We start from the raw sequence: 19,783 nt of genomic DNA on the forward strand, positions 1-19,783 counted from the left end.
CCCTTCATGGTAGCATGGGATCCATGGACAATCTGGAGTCTCTTCCATACTCAGAGCTTGGCAGGGGACCTAGCAGTCATGTTCTCCTGGTGGCCTGAGTTGGTGGCTTTCGAGCCGAGCCATCTATGAATGGCTCTAATGGTATAGGACTCCACAGAGGACCCTCAGGAGATTAACAGAGTGACTTGTCAAGATACAAAGGAATTAAAATGAAAACCACCTGTTACTGTGCTTTGGGTCATTTCCTACAACAAACCACTGCTGCACAGCCTCATGTTGAAATACACTGCGGTTTCTGAGTTGTGTTGTCAGTTTCCCTTCCTCTTGGTTCATTTCAGAAGATGTTTGTCTTCAAGTGCTTCATGGTTTATAAATCACCAAAATAACTTAAACCTTGTATAGTTATGTGTTGTAATAGAAGAAATTGATGATGCCAACAGCCAGTTTTTATGGCGTTATCTGTGTTTTCACGTAGGCGCCTATGAAGTACAATCGAGCTTACCGAGGCTATCAGACAGCTGGCTCTGTTGATTCCAGAGATTAATTTGGGAGTTTGTGACCCTTATTGATTACATGTCCTTTGGAAATAATACATATAGCCATCCTCAGAGTAAAACCTTTGGCTTTTCCATAGATGAAGAAAACACAGTTATCTCCCAGATAATTTGAAGTCTGGGATTTGAAGCTATCTTTCAAAGGGCGCAGACACCTCTGTAGATAACTTCTTTCATGAAATAAAAACAAACAGGTCACATTTCAGACTTTGGACTCATGCAAATTTATAGACACTTAGAAAGTATGTGTGTCTTCAGAACATCTTGGTCCTTTCTGGTGTTTTTTTTTTTTTTTTTTTTTTAGTACTGAAGCCAAAGCTCAAGACTGAAGCTTTCTCAGTGTTAATGGTGGTAAACCTCTGTTCCTCCCCCAGCCTCCAAATTTAAAGGAATCCATGTGACTGTCATCCCTGCTTGCTAACTCTAAATAAATATATGCTCTTGGGTTCTCCTTTAGAGTTTATCATCAAAGCTGTCTGACATTGATGGATCAAGTTTTCAGATAATTACAAGTATACAGTATTAGTTAATAAAGCAGTTTGAAAGATCATTGGATGAGGCAACTTTTCTTTGGAAACAGTACTTTGCCATGCAGATTAAAAAAATCTGTCTTAGCTCAGCTGCTGTAACAAAACATCACAAACTGCATGACTTAAAGAACAAACATTTATTTCTCACAAGTCTGAAGCATGGAAGCCAGTCTGAAGGAGATCAGAGTGTCAATATGATCTGGTTCTGCTGAGGGTCCTCCTGTGTGTTATAGACTGCCAGCCTCTCTCCATACCCTCACACGATGGGAACACAGCAAGTTAGTCCCCTGACTGCTTCTTCTAAGGCAGTAATCCCATCACGAGGGCTCCAGTCTCATGACCTAACCACTTCTTAAAAACCCCACCTCCCACCTCCCAACACCATCACACTGGGGGATTAGGATTTCAACATTTAGTCCAGAGCCATATTTAAGCAGGTAAATTATCATCAAAAGTAAAGAGCATGACTTTATTCTTCTCCCACTTGTAAGTAGACTATGTCCATCGATGACAAAGATGTTTCTATTTCCCCAAAAAACCCAGTAACAGGCCCAGGAGAGAAAGAGCAAGGAGCACTTGAGCTGTACCACCTGCTGGGGGCCAGCACTTGGTCTGCACAGAACGGGGCACTAGATGGTTGAGTCAATTGGCTGAGGAGTTAACTGTGTCTTTATTTTTACCACTAATTAACTGGTACATTTTAATGTCATATAAGCAGACTCTGAGCCTTTTTTTTAACCCTATTTCTATACATACCAGTGCCTCTTGAGGGTAGAAGTGCAGTTCTTGGTGACTGTGTGTATATGTAATAATCACAATTACAGGAGAATCAAAGTCCCACATCCTCTACTTGCCACCCTTCTCCCAACAGTATTTTATGCAAGGGCAGAAGACAAAGACTCAAGTGCAAATGGAGACAGAGAGAGCTGAGAAAGATGACTTGATGCTTATATAAATCCCATTTTTCTGCTTCCTTTGTTATGTATTGGTGACTCCTCTCCAATATGGGCAATCCCAGGGCTTGGAGAATCTTAGAACACTCTTCTGGCAAGGCATGGGTGAGCCGATCAAGGCAGCTGAGCTTCTCCTTGGTAGCAGTCACATTCGGCAAAGAAGGGCTAGGCTGTCTCTTTGAACACCTGACTGTAGGTCACGTGATTGTCTGTGGCCAGGGCATTTTTCAGACACTGCCAGAAGTACGGGTGAGCCTGTGGGTTTGTTGGCCACTCAAGGACAGAACTGCCACAGAGCCTCTTCCGGAGTTGGAGAAACTTGGACTTCTGAAGGGGCTTCTCAAGGAATATCAAGATGATTACATCCACTTTTTCATCCATGAGCCTCTGATGGGATAAGTAAAATGCTATCTTAAAATTCTCAGTCTTTGCGTACTTGTCTGTCATCACAAACACTGTCTTTTTGCTAAGCTGTATGCTCTGGGAAAGATTTTCCAGAACAGGCTGCCCTGGTAACCAGTCTCTTTCCTCAAGACATAAATTAAAACACTTCTCTCTCGGGTCTTCCAATTTGGCCACCAGCTCGTCCAAAACCCACTCTGTCACTGCTGGGTCTTTAGTGTCATATACAATGAAAGCATCATAGCAAGAATTGGGTGATATCAGACGTCGATACCCTTTTATTTTGGCTTTACAGAAATGATAACTATACCACACATCCCAGAAATAGAGATGGTTTGCTGTTGTGATCATCATCAGAGAGAGAATTGCTGATATGGAAAGTGAGAACAGGATGAAGTTAGTCAAATCTAACTCACAGGTATATAGATCCAGAGAGACCACACTCTGGCCCTTGTGTGCTCCTGGTCCCATGCAAGTCACATCTGTGGCCAAGTAAGGAATAGTCACCTCGGTATGGTTAACCCACCAGACAAACCACACAGCATCACAGTTGCACAGAAATCGATTGTGATGCAAAAACAAAATGTTTAGATTGTTGAGGACGTTTTCTGGAAAACTCGTCTTTTGGATAACCTGAATTTTATTTGAGCTGAGGTCCAGATGTCGCAACTGGAAAGCACCTTGGAGAAAATACTTTGTCAGGCACCTGATTTGATTATTCTTAAGTATGAGTTTCTTGAGGCTGCGGGAACAGTTGGATAATCTCTCAGGGACAGTCTTCAGCTGGTTGAAGCTGAGGTCCAAAGTTTCTAGATTCTTCAGACTCTGTAGTCCTTTCCAACTGAAAGACTTGAGCCCATTTTTGGCCAAGGAGAGAGTCTTTAGATTTGGAGGCATACTGTCAAAAACTCCCAAAGGTAAGAAACTCAGAGAATTTTCAGAGATGTCTAGCTCTTCTAAGTTTAGCAGATTCTTGAAGAATTTTAAGTATCTGTTATCACCATCTCTCCATAAAATATCCAAATGGTTGCCTCTGAACTCCAGGATTTGAAGAGATTCACTCTCCATGGTCCTGCTGGTGGAGGTAGCGATGTCATTATAGTTCATCATCAGTTTCTTCAGAACCTTGAGGTTCTTGGTAAAATTTAGCATGTGAGTAATTCCTTCTGATTGAAAATAATGGCTGTTACTACTTATATCTAGGACTTCCAGGTTGTGCAGCTCCTCAAATGCCGTTGAGTAGAGTAAATCAAGCCGATTGTTAGAGAAGTCCAAATATTTCAACTCCACTAAAGGCTGAAATTCACTTCCATTAAGCGTCTGGCTAATGCTATTTCCTGATAAGTTTAGGCATTTGAGGAAAGAAAGATGCTGGAAATCAGAAGACTTGATAAAAAATATATTATTTCTACTAAGGTCCAAGGTCTGCCCATACATATAACAATCTTCATTAAGAGGTAAGAAAGAAGGAGGCTCTTTGCTCTTGGACCGGCAACTCCTTGCATACTCATCATATCTGAAATAATGCAATGCTTCAAGGACCTGGGGCCCATGGCCTTCTACAGAAGTTCTCATGTTAGAGCAGAAACCACCTTCAGTTGAATCTCCCGAAGGTGATATTTTATTCACTGAAAGATCAATGAATTTCAATGTTTTAAATTGTTTAAATATGCTGAGGTCAGCAATTTTAATAAAGTTAGTGCCAAGATCAAGAACTTCAAGACTGGGAAGATTACATAATGGGAAGAGGTTTAAACTATTCAGCTCTTTAAAGACGTAGCCTTTGATTCGCAAAACTTTCAATTTTTTCAGTGAAGAAAATGCATCTGATAGATTTATAACTGCATGGTAGACCTGAAGATCATAATTGAAAGACAGATCCAAGTTGACAAGGTTATGAAGAAGATGTAAAAATTTGGCATCCCCAATTTCTTTGGCCAAGAAGTTTTGGGAAAGATCTAGTTCTTTAAGTTTGTTAATGTTTTTAAACCATCTTTGGGGCACATGCTGAAGAGAGTTACTGTGTAGGCGTAAGACTTGCAATTCTGTCAATGCATCAAAAGCATTTAGATCAATCTGTAGGGGAGAATTATTTTCACAGGGTGTGCAAGGAAATGGAACATTATAACAACGAGGGCAATTTCCACTCAGATCAAGAACTTGTAGTTGACTGAGGTTATTAAAATCATCTTCTTGGATTTTTGTAATGATGTTATTGTAAAGATAGAGTTCTGTCAAACTAGATGGCAAAACAGTGGGGACAGCTGAGATATTGTTATCTTTTAGGGAGAGCAATTTTAAATTTCTCATATTTAGGAAAGCATCTTTTTCGATAGTAAATGAAACATTACAAGGGTTACGATAGTAACAGTTTTGGCCCAGGTAGAGTATTTCTAGGTTGGCCAGTTCTGTTAGATTCTCCTTCATGATCAAGAAGATGTTGTTGGCCTCCAGGCTCAGCAGCTGTAAGCTGGGAGGAAGATCCTGAGGTATTTCTAGAAGCTGGTTTCCATCCAGGTAAAGAGATTTTAAATACGTGAGTTTGCTAAAGCTGTTGGGTTTAATCTGTAGCCTTTTGGTGCACACGTTGTCTTTTGGCCCCAGTCGAACAGGTATGCAGTTGCACCTGAAATCGATCTCCACCAGATGGTCCAGCCGGTGGAAGGAGGCTGGAGAGATGCCTGCTATGTGGTTAATGGTGAGGGTGAGGTTGGTGGCATTGGCAGGAATACCTCCAGGAATTTCTGTCAAATGTTTGTCTGTGCAGTCCACAATCACATGGGCATTTGGAGCATCCAGAGTGACATCACAGGGCAGAGTTTTAGGAAACCATCTAGCCCCAAGGAGTTCAGAAATTAGGATCATGTTAAAAAGGATAGGAAACTGTCTCTTCAGTGTCCACATTGGAAACACCTGAAAGTATAAGAAAGAATAAATCACCCGTTTAAAATACACCAAGATCCAGAATTTAAAACTCCCATTTGCTGCCTCTCTTTTGCTCCATTTGAAAAATCAACAGTTCAGGTTTATTGTTCCCAACTGTCTAAATAGCATCCCCGCCCCTACCCCATGACTGTAGTTGCCAATTACTGAGGTTCATAAAAACTTACATATTTCTCTTTCAGCATCTTAGCTTTTGTTATATCGCTTTTCAGATGGGGGAAGCAGCATTTTCCTGTTCCCTGTTACTTAGAATGTTACAATGGAAGAGCCATCAATATGCTGCCAAAGTCTGAAATGCAACTATATCTGGTGAGAAAACCTTTAGTGCAATTAATGTTTGCTTGTTAAGCCCACTCTGGTACACGTTACAAGAGTCCTTTACCACATCTGAGCCTCTTAATATGCTAAGCAGGGAAACATTTTACAGACTGAGACACAGCTCAGAGATATTAACTGATCTGTTTATGGTCACCCAACTCCTGATATTTTGGCACTGCTATCTATAAGCCCACTTTCCTCTCGGACTATTTTTGGAAATCATCTCCAAGATGACTTGGGGATGAGAACTTTCCCTACACATCGGGTTTACATTACACAGATTTGGAAAGGGGATAATACAGTAGGGTACTGCCTGGGTGATCCCCAATTGATCAAACAGGATACTCATGGGAATGAAAGGGGAGGAGCTTTAATAATTTATGCCAAGACTACAGACACAAAGACTCTCTCAGACCAACTGGGACATGTGGGAACCTACTCTTACGGGTAACTGTTGGGCATCTATGTTTAGTATGAGAAACACCTGGACCCTGGGCAAAAAAGACCTAAGGGGGAATATGGGACATAATGAAGAGTTTTACTAACCACCCTATTAACGCGAGCTTGCCTTGCCTAGGGGATGGTTTAACCATAGACTCACTCTCAAGTTTCGGAATTTCTATCAATATTTTCCTCCAGAACACTGGTTTTCATTTCGCCTATGTTCATCCATGGGATGATCTAGCCTGAGTCTCTACAACAATTTTCCAGCTCAACTAATGTTTTCATCCCCTCAACTGACTGAATCAACCAGTCATGCTCATATCTAATAAATCCACTGCCTACTTCCCTTACTTCCTTTAATAGGGGATAAATAAGCAAAATTTTCCCTCAGCATTTTCTCTACTGCAAGATGGTTAAAGAAGGAGTTCAAAGAGCTTCTTCACACATCTTTGCACACCTAAAGCTTGTTAATTTATTATCATTTTATTAAGTCTTTTCCTCCCATTTCTATATGTTTTCTCGCACCTGTCCATTTTTCTCCTTGTCTATTCCCACCCCCTACTCCACTTCGCCATGAGGTTTCACCTGGACTATCATCACACTGGACTTGAACCTGGTCTCCTTGACTCCCATCTTCCTCTACAATTCATCCATCAACAGCATCAGAGCAGTCTTTATAAACATGAATCGGATCAACTACAATGATCACTCATTACGTTTTGAATGAAGTCCAGAGTCTTTGCCATTGTTTATATCATGCATGTTCTGACTCTAGCCTACCACACTGACCTTGAGCCACTTTTCCCCTTCTTTGACCACACGGCAGATATCCGGCCTGTTTTCTGTTCTTCATTTGAGCCAGTCTTGGCACTTGCTGTTCCCACTTCCTGAAATGATCTTTCTCCTCCTCTTCCCACAGCCAGAGGAGGGTCATTCTCATCCCCGGGTGTCTGCTTAAATGACATATCCCCAGAGAGGCCATCTCTGAGCAACTTTTCTAAACACCCTCCCATGTAATAACAGTGATAAAGACAGGAGCAGTAATTAACGTAGATAGCATTTAGCATATGCTGGGCAAAGTTTGCCGTACTTTACATATATTAACTCACTCATTTCATCTTCATATTAACCGCATGAGGGCAGCATTACAGGTCTTTGATCCCTTATCCACAACCTTTGCAACTAGATGTGTTTTGGAACTCAGAATTTTTCAGATTTTAGAAGGCAATATAATGCATGTACCTCATATTATGTAACACTCCAACTGGAATCTGGGGCAGTATCTCATAATCAAACACATAAAAATTTGTGCAGTAAAGCACAGGATTGTCCACTCTAAGTGGGATTTTAAAAAGAACAAAAACAACAAACACTAGATCATCTGGTTCTGGTCTAAGATTCACCTCCAAATGAGTTCAGATTAAGTTGTGCTTACCATCAGCTGAATTACGACAAAGCTTTCAGTTTAGGGATTCTGGAATTGTAGACCTCTATTATTATCCCCATTTTACCGACAAGTTAGCTGTGGCAGAGAGAGGTATAGGTACTCTGTATTAGACTCCTGTGCTTTATTTCTTTCATAGTCTTTAGAAGAATCAGAATAATCCTGTGGATCATTTATGCACTTCTGGTTTATGTGCTTGTTTTATATCTATTTTGCATGAAAATGTTAGCTTCGAGAGAGCAGGGTTTTGTGTGCCCTCATGTAAAACAATGCCTCGCACTTAATGCTGATTATGTTTGTAAAATACATGAATGAAAGAATATATGCATAAATGAATGAACAGTGAAATACAGCAAAATAGTTAAAAGAAATTCTCCTTGGAGTAGGCTAGGTGTACAACACAATGATTTAATATATTGCAAAATGATCACCACAGTAAGTTTAGTTACCACACATAGTTCCAAGTTTTTTTTCTTCTGATGAGAACTTTTAAGATCTACTGTCTTAGCAACTTTCAAATACACAATACACCATACTTACATGACATTCCCAGAATGCCAACTGCAGTTTTACTCTAAGGGGAAATTTCTTGACACTATTCCTAATGATGACATGTGGTGATGACTCCTAACTGTTCTAGGCAATCTTACGAAAGAAATGCCCTAGGGCTGAAGTTAGCCTAGGGGGGATGGGAAGCTAACTTTATTATTATTTTTTTAATTTGTTTATTTTAGTTGGAGGATAATTACTTTACAATATTGTGATGGTTTTTACCATACATCAACATGAATCTGCCACAGGTATACATGTGTCCCCCTTCAACTTGAAACCCCCTCCCACCTTCCTCCCCATCCTATCCCTCTGGGTTGTCCCAGAGCACCAGTTTTGGGTGCCCTGGAAAGCTAACCTTAGTTTTTGTTCTGTAAGCAGGGATGGAAGGAAATATAGCTTCGCTAAGTGAGGTTTTCACTGCCTGCAGCCTGAATTCTAAAGATGATTAAGACTTCCTTAATTTGGGGCCTTCTGGGTTTGAAAAAGCCAACTGCCTTACCCCAAACAACAGCAGATGTCATGGATACAGCTTTAAGAGGAAGTAAGTGTATGTTCACACACATTTTTCTAGCACTTTCCATTAAGCATTTTCTAGCAGACAGTGAAAGCCAGTCCAGGGCCCCTGAAATCTGATTAGGAGTGCTGCCTTCCTCTTGACTCAGACAGCCTCTGGGAAGTTGATTAAACTGAGAGACAAGAACACAGAGAAAACAGAATCTTCAGACTTAAGTGGTCTAAAGCTGCCCTGGCCAATGTGATAGCCACTGGTCACGTGTAGCTGTTTCAATTTAAATGAATTAAAATGAAGTGCAATTTTCAAAATCAGTTTATCAGTCATACCATATTTCAAGCGCTCAAAGTCACATCAGGTTCGTGGTTACCGTATTCAAGCACACAGATACGGAACATTTTCCATCACTGTGCAAAGTTCTAGTAGACAGAGATGGTCTTGACTAGGGCTTGGCAAACTTCTTCTCTATAGGGCCAGACAGTTAATATTTTAGACTCAGTTCAGTTCAGTTGCTCAGTCATGTCTGACTCTTTGCGATCCCATGAACTGCAGCACACCAGGCCTCCCAGTCCATCACCAATTCCCAGAGCCTACCGAAATTCATGTTGATTGAGTTGGTGATGCCATCCAACCATCTCATCCTCTGTCGTCCCCTTCTCCTCCTGCCCTCAATCTTTCCCAGCATAACTGAGGCTATTAATGTGGGTACTTAAATAACCACTTAGAACACAATGAATCAGGTGGTAAAAAAATAATTCTCAGCTCACAAAAACAGGTAACAGGACAGATTTTGTCCATGGGTCATAGTTTTCAGGGCCCTGGTCTGGGCAAAACCTTCCACTTGCACATAGAACTACCTCAAAGCAAATTCAGTTCAAGTCTGCCAAATATGAGAAGAAATCATATCACCTGCAAACCTCTAAGTTGCCTCATGGGCCACTAATTTCAACCAATAGCATTTAGCCAATTATTTTATCCTTACCCCAAGAAATAGGTTCACTGACAATGAGGACACTGAGATGCAGAGACTATAGAACTTGCCTGCCGGGAGATCCAGGTAACTCAGATGCAGTGCTGGCCCTTAGCAATTCTCCTGGCTTACCTTCCCAGAAGTCTAGGCATCAATTCACCCATCTCTCCCTCTAGGAGGTAAAACACTCTAGGGGCCGTGGCTTTATCTGTCTTGGCCATTTCTGATGATGCCTGCCACCTAGTGAGCATAAGACAAATATCGGGCAAGTAAACCAAGGCTTGAACGTTCTTAAAATCCTGTGGAAGGCTCACATTCAATGATCACAAACAGTAAAGTCTTTCCAAAGATCAGATTTTTGATAAGGCAGCAAGGAGGGACCAGGAGGGCTGGGGGCTTCTCAGGGAAGGAAGGAAGGTGAAGTCACTCAGTTGTGTCCGACTCTTTGTGACCCCATGGACTGTAGTCTACCAGGATCCTCTGTCCATGGGATTCTCCAGGCAAGAATACTGGAGTGGGTTGCCATTTCCTTCTCCAGGAGATCTTCCTGACCCAGGGATTGAACCTGGGTCTCCCGCATTGTAGGCAGACACTTTACCATCTGAGCCACCAGGGAAATCTGAAATCAGAAAAGAGCCACAGAAGAAAAGGGGATGGTATCCAAGGGAGGCCCTGGGGAGCAGACCTACAGAGGGACTCCTCTGCAATCTGTTTTCTCAGAAGTTCTACCCCCTGGAACCTGAAACCTGAGTGGGAGCACAGAACTCATTTGTCTCTCCTGGGAACAAGCACAGCCAGGATGGGACTGTCCCTGACTTGTATTCAATCGTTGAGTCCCAGCCCAGGCAAGCTGGATGCCAGACAAGCCGCCTTCTCTTGGCTCTCTGCGCCAGCTGCCTGGAACTCACAGATGGGTTCTGATCAAGCAGGAGAGGGAGAAAACTGAGTCAATGAACAATGCCTTTTAAATGTGTTAATGAGAAATAATACCTTCAGGCTTCCAAACAGAAAAGGTATGTTTGAGAAGATGATTGTAAAATGTGAAATAGTCCTTTATTCCCATTTAAATTTCCCAAAGTATGGAAACTTCCCCTTTTAAACCATGGGGAACTACATGGCTTCAGAATGAAGCTAGGACCTTCGCTTCAACTAATGGCTATTTTTAATGGTAAGTGTTCATTCAGCATGATATGAGGTCTGTTTCTTCATTTCATACAAATAACCCACGTTATTTTTTTTGCAATAATTGCCAAAGACATACATCTTTCAGGAATTTGATTTGTAAAATAGCATAATTCACCATAATAGGCCTGGCTTTAGTCATGAATCATAGCTGATTACACTTGCAAATATACTGGGTAAATTTGGATGCTCAATTAGCAAGCTAATTATGGTAAAAATGGGACTGTTTGATTTTGTACTCACAGGTGTTCTGTTCTTTCAGTAAATCACCTTTTTGTTAAAATGGAAAATGTAGAATTCACATTGACTAGTCATCAGATAATCATTTATGTTTTTTTATAATTGTCAATTACCAGGTATTTATTACGTTCTTAGATGCCAAAGAAGATACTTTGTTTATTTTACATCACTGAGCCCTGACAATGAAGTTGAAAAGACATAAATATTCCCATTTCACTGATGAGAAAACAGGGATCAGAAAGGCAGTTTCAAACCAAGATTCAAACTCCACTTGGACCAATCATCTTCCAGTTATTTCATATTGTTCCAACAAATGCACTTGGTATGCTATATACATGCATCTTGGTTAATTTCCTTTTCAGTTAAAGGATTTTTGGCCATCTAATGTTTTGATATTGTGCTATTTAGAGTTTTCATAATAAAAATGTCCAAATATTATGAAAAGGTATTTATGATTTGAGTGGGACCAACTCGAGGGAAAAAAAAGAGATTTTTCACATCATATAGTTCTTAGGTGTGCATTCATATCCAGTAATGCTATGCTAGCATAGTTCATGGATTTATAAATTTAAAGGCAGACTGAGCTTTAGCTTCCTAATAAAGAAATATATGCCAAGGCCCCCAGGTGCAAACATGCTGGAATCACCACAAAAATGGCAACAAAGGAGGAACAGAGAGTGAAAGGAGATGAAGTCAAAGAGGGAGGAGCTGTAGTCCCATGTTGAGGGTTCCTACAGGGCCTTGTCAGCCATCCCAACAAGGAATGGAAGGTCGATCCATTGCAAATTTTTAAGCCAAAGAGTGCTGTGGTCTGACTTCCATGTTACAAAGATCATCTTGGTTACTGCCTTGAAAGAGACAACGAGGGGTGAGGTTGGAAGCATGGAGACCAGTCAAGAGGCTATGACAGTAATTCAAGCAAAAGCCCCAGCTGGCTGGGGTGGAGGTGGTGAGAACTAGCCAGATACTTGGATAGATTTTGAAGGTGAAGCCAAATCAAATAGGACTTTCAAGTTCTTGGAAGAAAATGAGAAGAGGGGTTGGAGGCAGCCAGCATTTCTGAGAAGCTTCCTGCAAAGGGGAACAAAGATGCTGGCGGTAGTTTCCAGGGCCAAGAGGGTCAAGAGGATTTATTTGAGGATGGGAGGAATAACGGCACATGGTGAGAGGGAAAAAAACTTTTTTACAAAAACCCCATCATTAATAATAGTACCAATGACAATGCAGGAGAGATGGGAGAATGCTGGTGCATGGAGCCCAGGGAGGGAAGCGGGGAGGTGACCCAGTGCACTAGTGGAGAGATTTGGCTTTAGCAAGGAGCCTAGTATATTCCATCCTTAGTATAAGAGTCTGCAAACTGTTCAGCTATCTCCCACCTCCTTAGAAGCTGGGCAGGCTTTGGGGACTGTCTGGAGGACAGCAGCAAAGCAGGACTGCACAACCTCCCAGGCAGGGACAGACAAGGTGGGAGACTTTCATGGCACCCGGTGCTCCATCTTTCCCTGTCTCTCTCTCCACCTGAACTGGAGTCCTGAGCCAGCAGCCTTGGAAGAAGCCCGGGGACAGCACAGCTGCCATGTTGGGGAGACCACCCAGAAACAGGGGCAGCCTCCAGCTGCGGAGCTTGCCCATCTGGGCACCAGATCTGTGCGGGCAAAGCCCAGCCCCTGACATTGCCTTCAAGGCGAGGGGGAACACACACCAGCGCCAGAGCAGCCTTGCTGAGCCCAGTCAACCTGTGGGCCCGCCACTCCTAACACTCGAGGACAGTGGTTGTTTCGAGCCAGTGGGTTTGGGGGTGACCTGGAAGTCAAGCAGGACGGTCAGGTGCAGAAGCTCTAGGTGGGCACACAAGGAGGGAGGAGCAGGTGGGAAATCTCTTCCAATTGCTGTGATGCTCTCCGGGAAACAGGAAGCCAGGGTATCAGTGAAACAGTGAGCAGCCAGCAGGAGGAGCTGGGGGGGGGGGTGGAAGGGAGAGGGGAAGGCGGAGAGAGTCCTCTAGGCAGAGGAAGTCAGGTGTGATTACCTGGTGGCAGGGAAAAACCCTTCACCTTTTGGTATTTCATCTTCATTCCCTTCACAGCCTTTATTATGTAATTTTCCATAGCCCCTGATCTGGTTGGGTGAAAGGCCTACAGAAAAATTCTTCACAGAAGGAAACTGACCTCAAGGTGAGAACGAGAGAGGTCAGGGAACACTCACGGTTACACTCAACTAAGAGAAGATCTGCTCCCTCCTTCGCTCATCTACCCAACAGACTGAAAGGCCAGCATACCAGGCATCCTCTGTGGGCTGTGACATGCCAGCCTTCAGGGGACCACAGGTCGGTGCTCTCAGATGCTCCTCCCATTTATTTTCAAGACGACAGAGCAGGAAAAAAAAAAAGGCCACATTGCTTGAGTTGAAAAGGAAGTGTTGGAATATGCATTTCCAGTGGAGGGAGTCACTGAAGCCAAGCTACTAAGAAAGTAGACCACGGTGCAGTGGGGTTCCTCCACGTGGATGAGCTGGGCTGAAGCAGAGGTGATGGCGGGCTGGAGAATCATGAGACAGGGACCAGGAAGAGACAAGGAGTGGGGCGCAATTGTGGGACATCCTTGAATTCGAATTCAGTAACCTTTTGTCACATTGCCGTGACACTGAATTGTTTGATAACTAAATAATCGTTGTATATATCACCCTAGGGGCTAACCGAGGTCTGCGAATAATGGAACTTAACAGATGTGATATTGTTTTATAGGCCAGACTCCACTGGGAATTTCCCTACTAGACTTACAATGACCAAATATCCCCTTTTTGCAAATTTTTGAAATATTTCTAATTATAGGCTAACCTCTGAAAAGTGTAATTACCATGGACATCAAAATTTCATTATATAACAACCAATAGATTAAGTACAAGGACATAACCCATTTACTTAAAAAATAAAGAGACTTTTTATCAGAACTAGTTTTCAAAATAAAAGAGTCAAATGATATAAAGGAATCTTATATAAATTAGAAATTCAACAGCTACTTTGCATCATAACAGGCACCAAAGACCAGAAGAAATTACATCTTACTTGACTTCATACCCTACCCTCTTTTTTCCATAAAGGAAAACTGTCAACTTGGCACACTTTTTCAATAGAGAGCCAGTCAGTAAATATTTTGTTTTGCAGGCCATACAGTCTGTATCACAGCTACTCAAATTTGCTACTGCAGTGCAAAAGCAGTTATAGACAATATATACACAAATATACAAATACTAAAGCTAATTGTCAGCACAAAAATTTGAATTTAATATAACTCTTAAGGGTCACAAAGCAGTATACTTCCTTTGACTTTTTCAATCATTTAAAGAGATTAAAAAAAACCTCTTAGCTTGTGGGCTATACAAAAACAGGTGGCAGACTGGCTATGACCCACACCCATTATTTGCCATTGCAACCTAAACTTTGAGGGACTTCTGAGACATAAAAATGATCTATTCTTGGGGTGCAGAGACACTGGTTGGTTGGTTGATCTGTAATGATTGCTTTTAATTTTAGTATGATTTTCCCTATTTTTAAATAATCAGTTTGGATTAGTTTAGTTAATGGACTGCTTTGTTTGGCCATGAAGGAGTGTGCTATAACTAAGAGCAGAATAATGTTTTTATTTGTAAAATCGCTTAACTACTGTTACATCTTGGCATGTTGCCTCTAACACTCATCTCCCCCTTTCTGTATCTATTTCAAAAGTTGAGAAGCACTTCAATACTGACAGGTGCTTCATCTAGTAAAGTTTTGATTTTAAGTTCTTATTCTGTCACCTAAGCTCTCTCTGACATTAGTGAATCACTTTCCCTCATGAGCCTCTGATTTCTCAAGTATAAAATGGTTTGAATACAGGGCTCTTTTGTGAAACTATTAAGAAAACTATTGAGAAAAACTATTGAGAAAAACTATTTATGCAAACTGTCATTCCAGATGAACCAACATTTAGCAAGCATCTAGTATGTGCATTAAAAACATCAGGAATAAACAATACTTCACTACTAGATTGCTTTTTCCATTTACCATTTTATCCCGAGTACTTTCTTATGTCATTCAGTATTCTTTTAAAAACTATGAGATTTCCCTGGCAGTCCAGTGGTTAAGACTCCATGCTCTCAATGCAGGGTCACAGGTTCAATTTCTGGTTGGGGCACTAAGATCCTGTATGTCAACCAGCACAGCCAAAAAAACAAAATTAAAGAAATAAACAGATGATCTGATGGTTACATAACATGCTATTTAATGTCAGTCAGTCAGTCAGTCAGTTCAGTCACTCAGTTGTGTCCGACTCTTTGCGACCCCATGAATCACAGCACGCCAGGCCTCCCTGTCCATCACCAACTCCTGGAGTTCACTCAGATCATGTCCATCAAGTCGGTGATGCCATCCAGCCATCTCATCCCCTGTCGTCCCCTTCTCCTGCCCCCAATTCCTCCCAGCATCAGAGTCTTTTCCAATGAGTCAACTCTTCGCATGAGGCGGCCAAAGTACTGGAGTTTCAGCTTTAGCATCATTCCTTCCAAAGAACACCCAGGAGATCTCCTTTAGAATGGACTGTTTGGATCTCCTTGCAGTCTAAGGGACTCTCAAGAGTCTTCTCCAACACCACAGTTCAAAAGCATCAATTCTTCTGTGCTCAGCTTTCTTCACAGTCCAACTCTCACATCCATACATGACTACTGGAAAAATCATAGCCTTGACTAGATGGACCTTTGTTGGCAAAGTAATGTCTCTGGGGGACCACAATTAATGAACCCTTTCCCAACACTGGACATGAGGTATTTTCTTTGCTATGCTGCACAGACTACCTTCATAAATTGCTTGTGACATCCCTGATCATTTCTTTAAGAAGAGTTTCTAGAAGTGGAGTTTCCATATCAAAGGGTCTGAACTATAACTATTTATAAGACCAAATAATTTCCCTATGCTTTTTGACCTTTTCTGTTTTGTTTTTAAACTGTTATGTTTTTTTCTTATAAAAGATATCCCAATATTTTTCTTAAGGACTACATTATCACACTTGAAGCCCACATTGACTGACCATGTCCTGAGTAGGAGTGTGTGCTGGGCTCGGTTTAGGTAGAACAGAGGGGTCTCCAGCACGGTTTCCAGGGTTGAGCTGCCCAGCCAAAACCAGAAGCTCTTAGACTCTTGAAACTCCAGCTCCCTCATCTATGACTTACAAGGTGAAAGTCATGACTTAGAGGGTGAAATCGAAACAGAGACGTCCAGCCCTAAGCATGATGCTCACTGTAGTAAGCAGTCAATAAATGTGAGCACTCTTTACTACCATCAATCCTATCACGCCATCCCTCAAGGGACACAGACAGATGTGGGCCTGGGTTTGCCTAAAAACAGACATCTGAGTTTCTAGGAAATGAAACTCTACGCTGTTGCTTCTCTGTCTCTTCGCACAGTGTCCTGTGGTTAAGTCTTCATTAGACATGAAATGAGCCCGGGAGCCCACCTTCCAATCTAGAAGTCAGAGTGGGTTCCTGAGGCAAGTACTCCGTTGTGTCTACTTGGGGTGACAAAATAATTTCAGCAAGAAGTCACTGGTGTCTTTTTCTGATGAATTTTGCGGCATGCCTGATAACTCACACCACGTGCAAAAGACCTGAATATACATTCTGTTATTTGAGCCTCCACAATGGCCCAGCAAGGCAACTAGAGAGCCATAGTAATGTTCATATTATAGTATAAAAAAAAGCTGAGTTTCAGGGGGCTTAAGTGATAAACCTAAGGATCCCCAACTAGTAACTGGGACAGCAAACACGGACAGAGTCTCTCCCTGACTAAACTTTAGTCAAGCTCCTCTGACTCGGCCTTGATATTTGGGCTTTTGTGTTCATGTGGCCAGTTTTCACAAGGATCCTGTTAGGTTGGTTTAGGAAGAGCCCCTCACTACAGCTTCATTATCCTTGCTATCTGATCAAATACCCCATCTCTACCACCCCCCAGGGGATAGTCCATCTTCCTGGCCTGCTTTCAGCAAGAACCCTGTCAGGTGGGTCGAGTCAGAACCACCCCATGCCCTGCCACCCCTGATATTTCCTCTTAGTAATTTTCCACCCGCTGGCCTCCACTCTGCTCCTGGACTATAAATCCCCACATGCCTCCGCACTATTTGGAACTGATCCCAGTCCTATACTGCAGTCTCATTTCCCCGATTGCAACAGTTCCTGAACAAAATCTGTTTTTACAGCTTTATCTACTGTCCAGTTCTGGTTTTCTTGGACTGCATGGGAGCCCAGGCTCCCTGTATTCCTAGTCCTATGCATCCTGCCCCACCCTTCCCCTGCATACTCGTTTAGACACCACCAAATGCTAGAAAAACACAAAGGAACCTCAGTAATTTGTATGGTCATAAAGCCCAAAATGAGGGCTTCCCTAGTGGCTCAGTTGGTAAAGAATCTGCCTGCAATGCAGGAGACCTGGGTTCAATCCCTGGGTCAGGAAGATCCCCTGGAGAAGGAAATGGCAACCCACTCTAGTACTCTTGCCTGAAGAATTCCACAGATGGAGGCGCCCGGCAGGCTACAGTCCATGGGACCACAAAAAGTTGGACACGACTATATGACTAACTTTCAAAGCCAAAAACGTGGGGTGAAAAAAGTTCGACCCATAGAAGCTATTTCCCCAATTCAAACATTTGCTCTTCCTCAGGGCAAGATGCATTAATTCTTATAGGAAGGAGAACACAGGAAGTATTGATTAATCTTAATTAATCTTAATTGAAATTACTACTATCTGAGCCACTAGGGAAGTCCATAGGAAGGAGAACACAGCAAGTATTGATTAATCTTAATTAATTGAAATTACACAATACCCCCATGATTAATCTTGTTTATGAAAGATCATGAAAGTTTTCTTCAGTAAATAACTGAAGTACAGATAACTTAAACATCTCTCTTGCTAGTCAGTTTTAGTTCTTCCCACAAAAAAGGACAAATAACACTTTTTAGGGATCTCTTAGCTGTCCTTACCATTTTTAGTCTTCTTCCAAAATGAAACAGACAAGTCTGGCTGAAGAGAGCAGAACATGGAAGGTGTCAAGATCAGCCTGAGATGGACCCAGTAGCATCAACTAAGATAAAGAGAAAACACCAAACTTTACCTTGCAAAGACAGCAAAGGATTGACGCTTCAAAACGTGCTGGAAAGGCTGCTTTAATATATGCTGTTGAAAACACCTATTAATAGTATTTACTTCCTCAAAATTATACAGACAAGAGATACACTCCAGAAAACCATTTCCAGCATTATTGTAAAAGTCTGACTTTATCTTCAAAGAAGTGACATTTGAGACTACCAAAACGCTTCTTTAGATTCTAAAAAAAAAAAAAAAAATTGTTTTGCGTATGATTTGGGTCCCTTCCCCTCTCTCCCCTTCTCTTTGAGAATGGCTCACAGATCTAGGTACTTAAATGATCTGAGTTTTTCCCAATGTTTAACATACCTTTCTTTGCTGCATGGAGTGAGTCCAGGTCTGGAGTCTTCTGAGGTGAAGAGATGAGCTGTGGCAAACCTACTTAAGTCATGGAGACTGCAGGCTGCCAGTCGTGAACTTTCCAAGTGCAAAGACTGGTTACGGGGTGGGGGGAGGAGTGTGACTATTTATGCCATCTCAGACATGAGGTTTGCAGAAGCAGCAGGTTCCTTCTATTTCTACCACCGCAATCAGGGCAACCTCATGTCTAAATTCAAGCAACTTGGCTGGCTGATGTTTTTTTCTAGAAGTTTCTCAACTGGTGCACTCCTGCCATTTCTGGTGAGATACATCTTTGTGGCATTGTAAGACACTGAGCAGCAACCCTGACCTGAGCCCATGAGATGCCAGCCACACTGCCCCTCAACAATCACAGATGTCTCTAGACATTGTAACACATCCCCGGCCCCTGACTGAGAACCGTCATTCTACAGGTATCTTTGAGACATGTCTACATTTCCCTTGTTCTCTCTTAGGCTCAGCTGAAAGGGACTCTGGTTTCTAAGCAGGGGCAGACTTGGTTCAATGAGGGAAGCTACACTCGCAGTCCAGGGTCAGGTAAAACCTGTTTCTCAAAGTGGGGTTTCTGGGAGACTCATTCCCTTCTGAAGTGATTACTAGGCCTTTTAGGGGGTAGAGTCAAAATATCAGTGGTTATGTTTAAAAGTCCACCTAGTTGATCCAGAGAGAATTTGAAAATTGCCAAGTGTGCCACAGGAAAACCAGTTGCTAACTATCAGTGTTATCTACTGGATTGAAAAGCAAGCAGTGCCCGAGATCAGCTGAAAAACTACTAGATACAATAATAAGTGATCTTTACTGGGAGTTTATTTTGAACCGGATTATTCTAACTGACTAATATGTATTATTTCATTGACTACTAAAAAGAATGAAGAAATATCTTCTTAGCCTTAAATTTTTTTTTTTTTTTTTTTTTTTTTTACAAATAATGGAATTAATGCAGAAAAGATACTGGACGCTTCTCAGGTCACATACCATGTAAATGATATTCACATAAGCAAAAATTAAATGCCTTCTTATCAAACCACTTTGCCATGCAAATAATACATAAAAATTAATAGCTTTCTCACATATTTTGTTGTTTGGTTGCTAAGATGAGTCTGACTCTTTGAGACCCCATGGACTGTAGCCTGCCAGGCTCCTCTGTCCATGGGATTTCCCAGGCAAGAATACTGGAGTGGGTTGCCATTTCCCTCTCCAAATAAACATTTC

General features: G+C 41.9%; 1 protein-coding gene across 1 annotated transcript; it reads right to left on the reverse strand.

The window, feature by feature from the left end:
* Positions 1-1,206: 1,206 nt before the first annotated feature.
* On the reverse strand, positions 1,207-19,343 carry TLR7 (toll like receptor 7). Its single transcript, XM_005701112.3, has 3 exons — positions 18,521-19,343; positions 18,049-18,149; positions 1,207-5,352 (listed from the first exon to the last, which is right to left on the reverse strand). Exons 2-3 carry the CDS (start codon positions 18,049-18,051, stop codon positions 2,203-2,205), a joined length of 3,153 nt encoding a protein of 1,050 aa, XP_005701169.1. The 5' UTR covers positions 18,052-18,149; positions 18,521-19,343; the 3' UTR covers positions 1,207-2,202.
* Positions 19,344-19,783: the final 440 nt, after the last annotated feature.

Source organism: Capra hircus (genome assembly GCF_001704415.2).
Source record: "Capra hircus breed San Clemente chromosome X unlocalized genomic scaffold, ASM170441v1, whole genome shotgun sequence".
Classification (NCBI taxonomy): Eukaryota; Metazoa; Chordata; class Mammalia; order Artiodactyla; family Bovidae; genus Capra; species Capra hircus.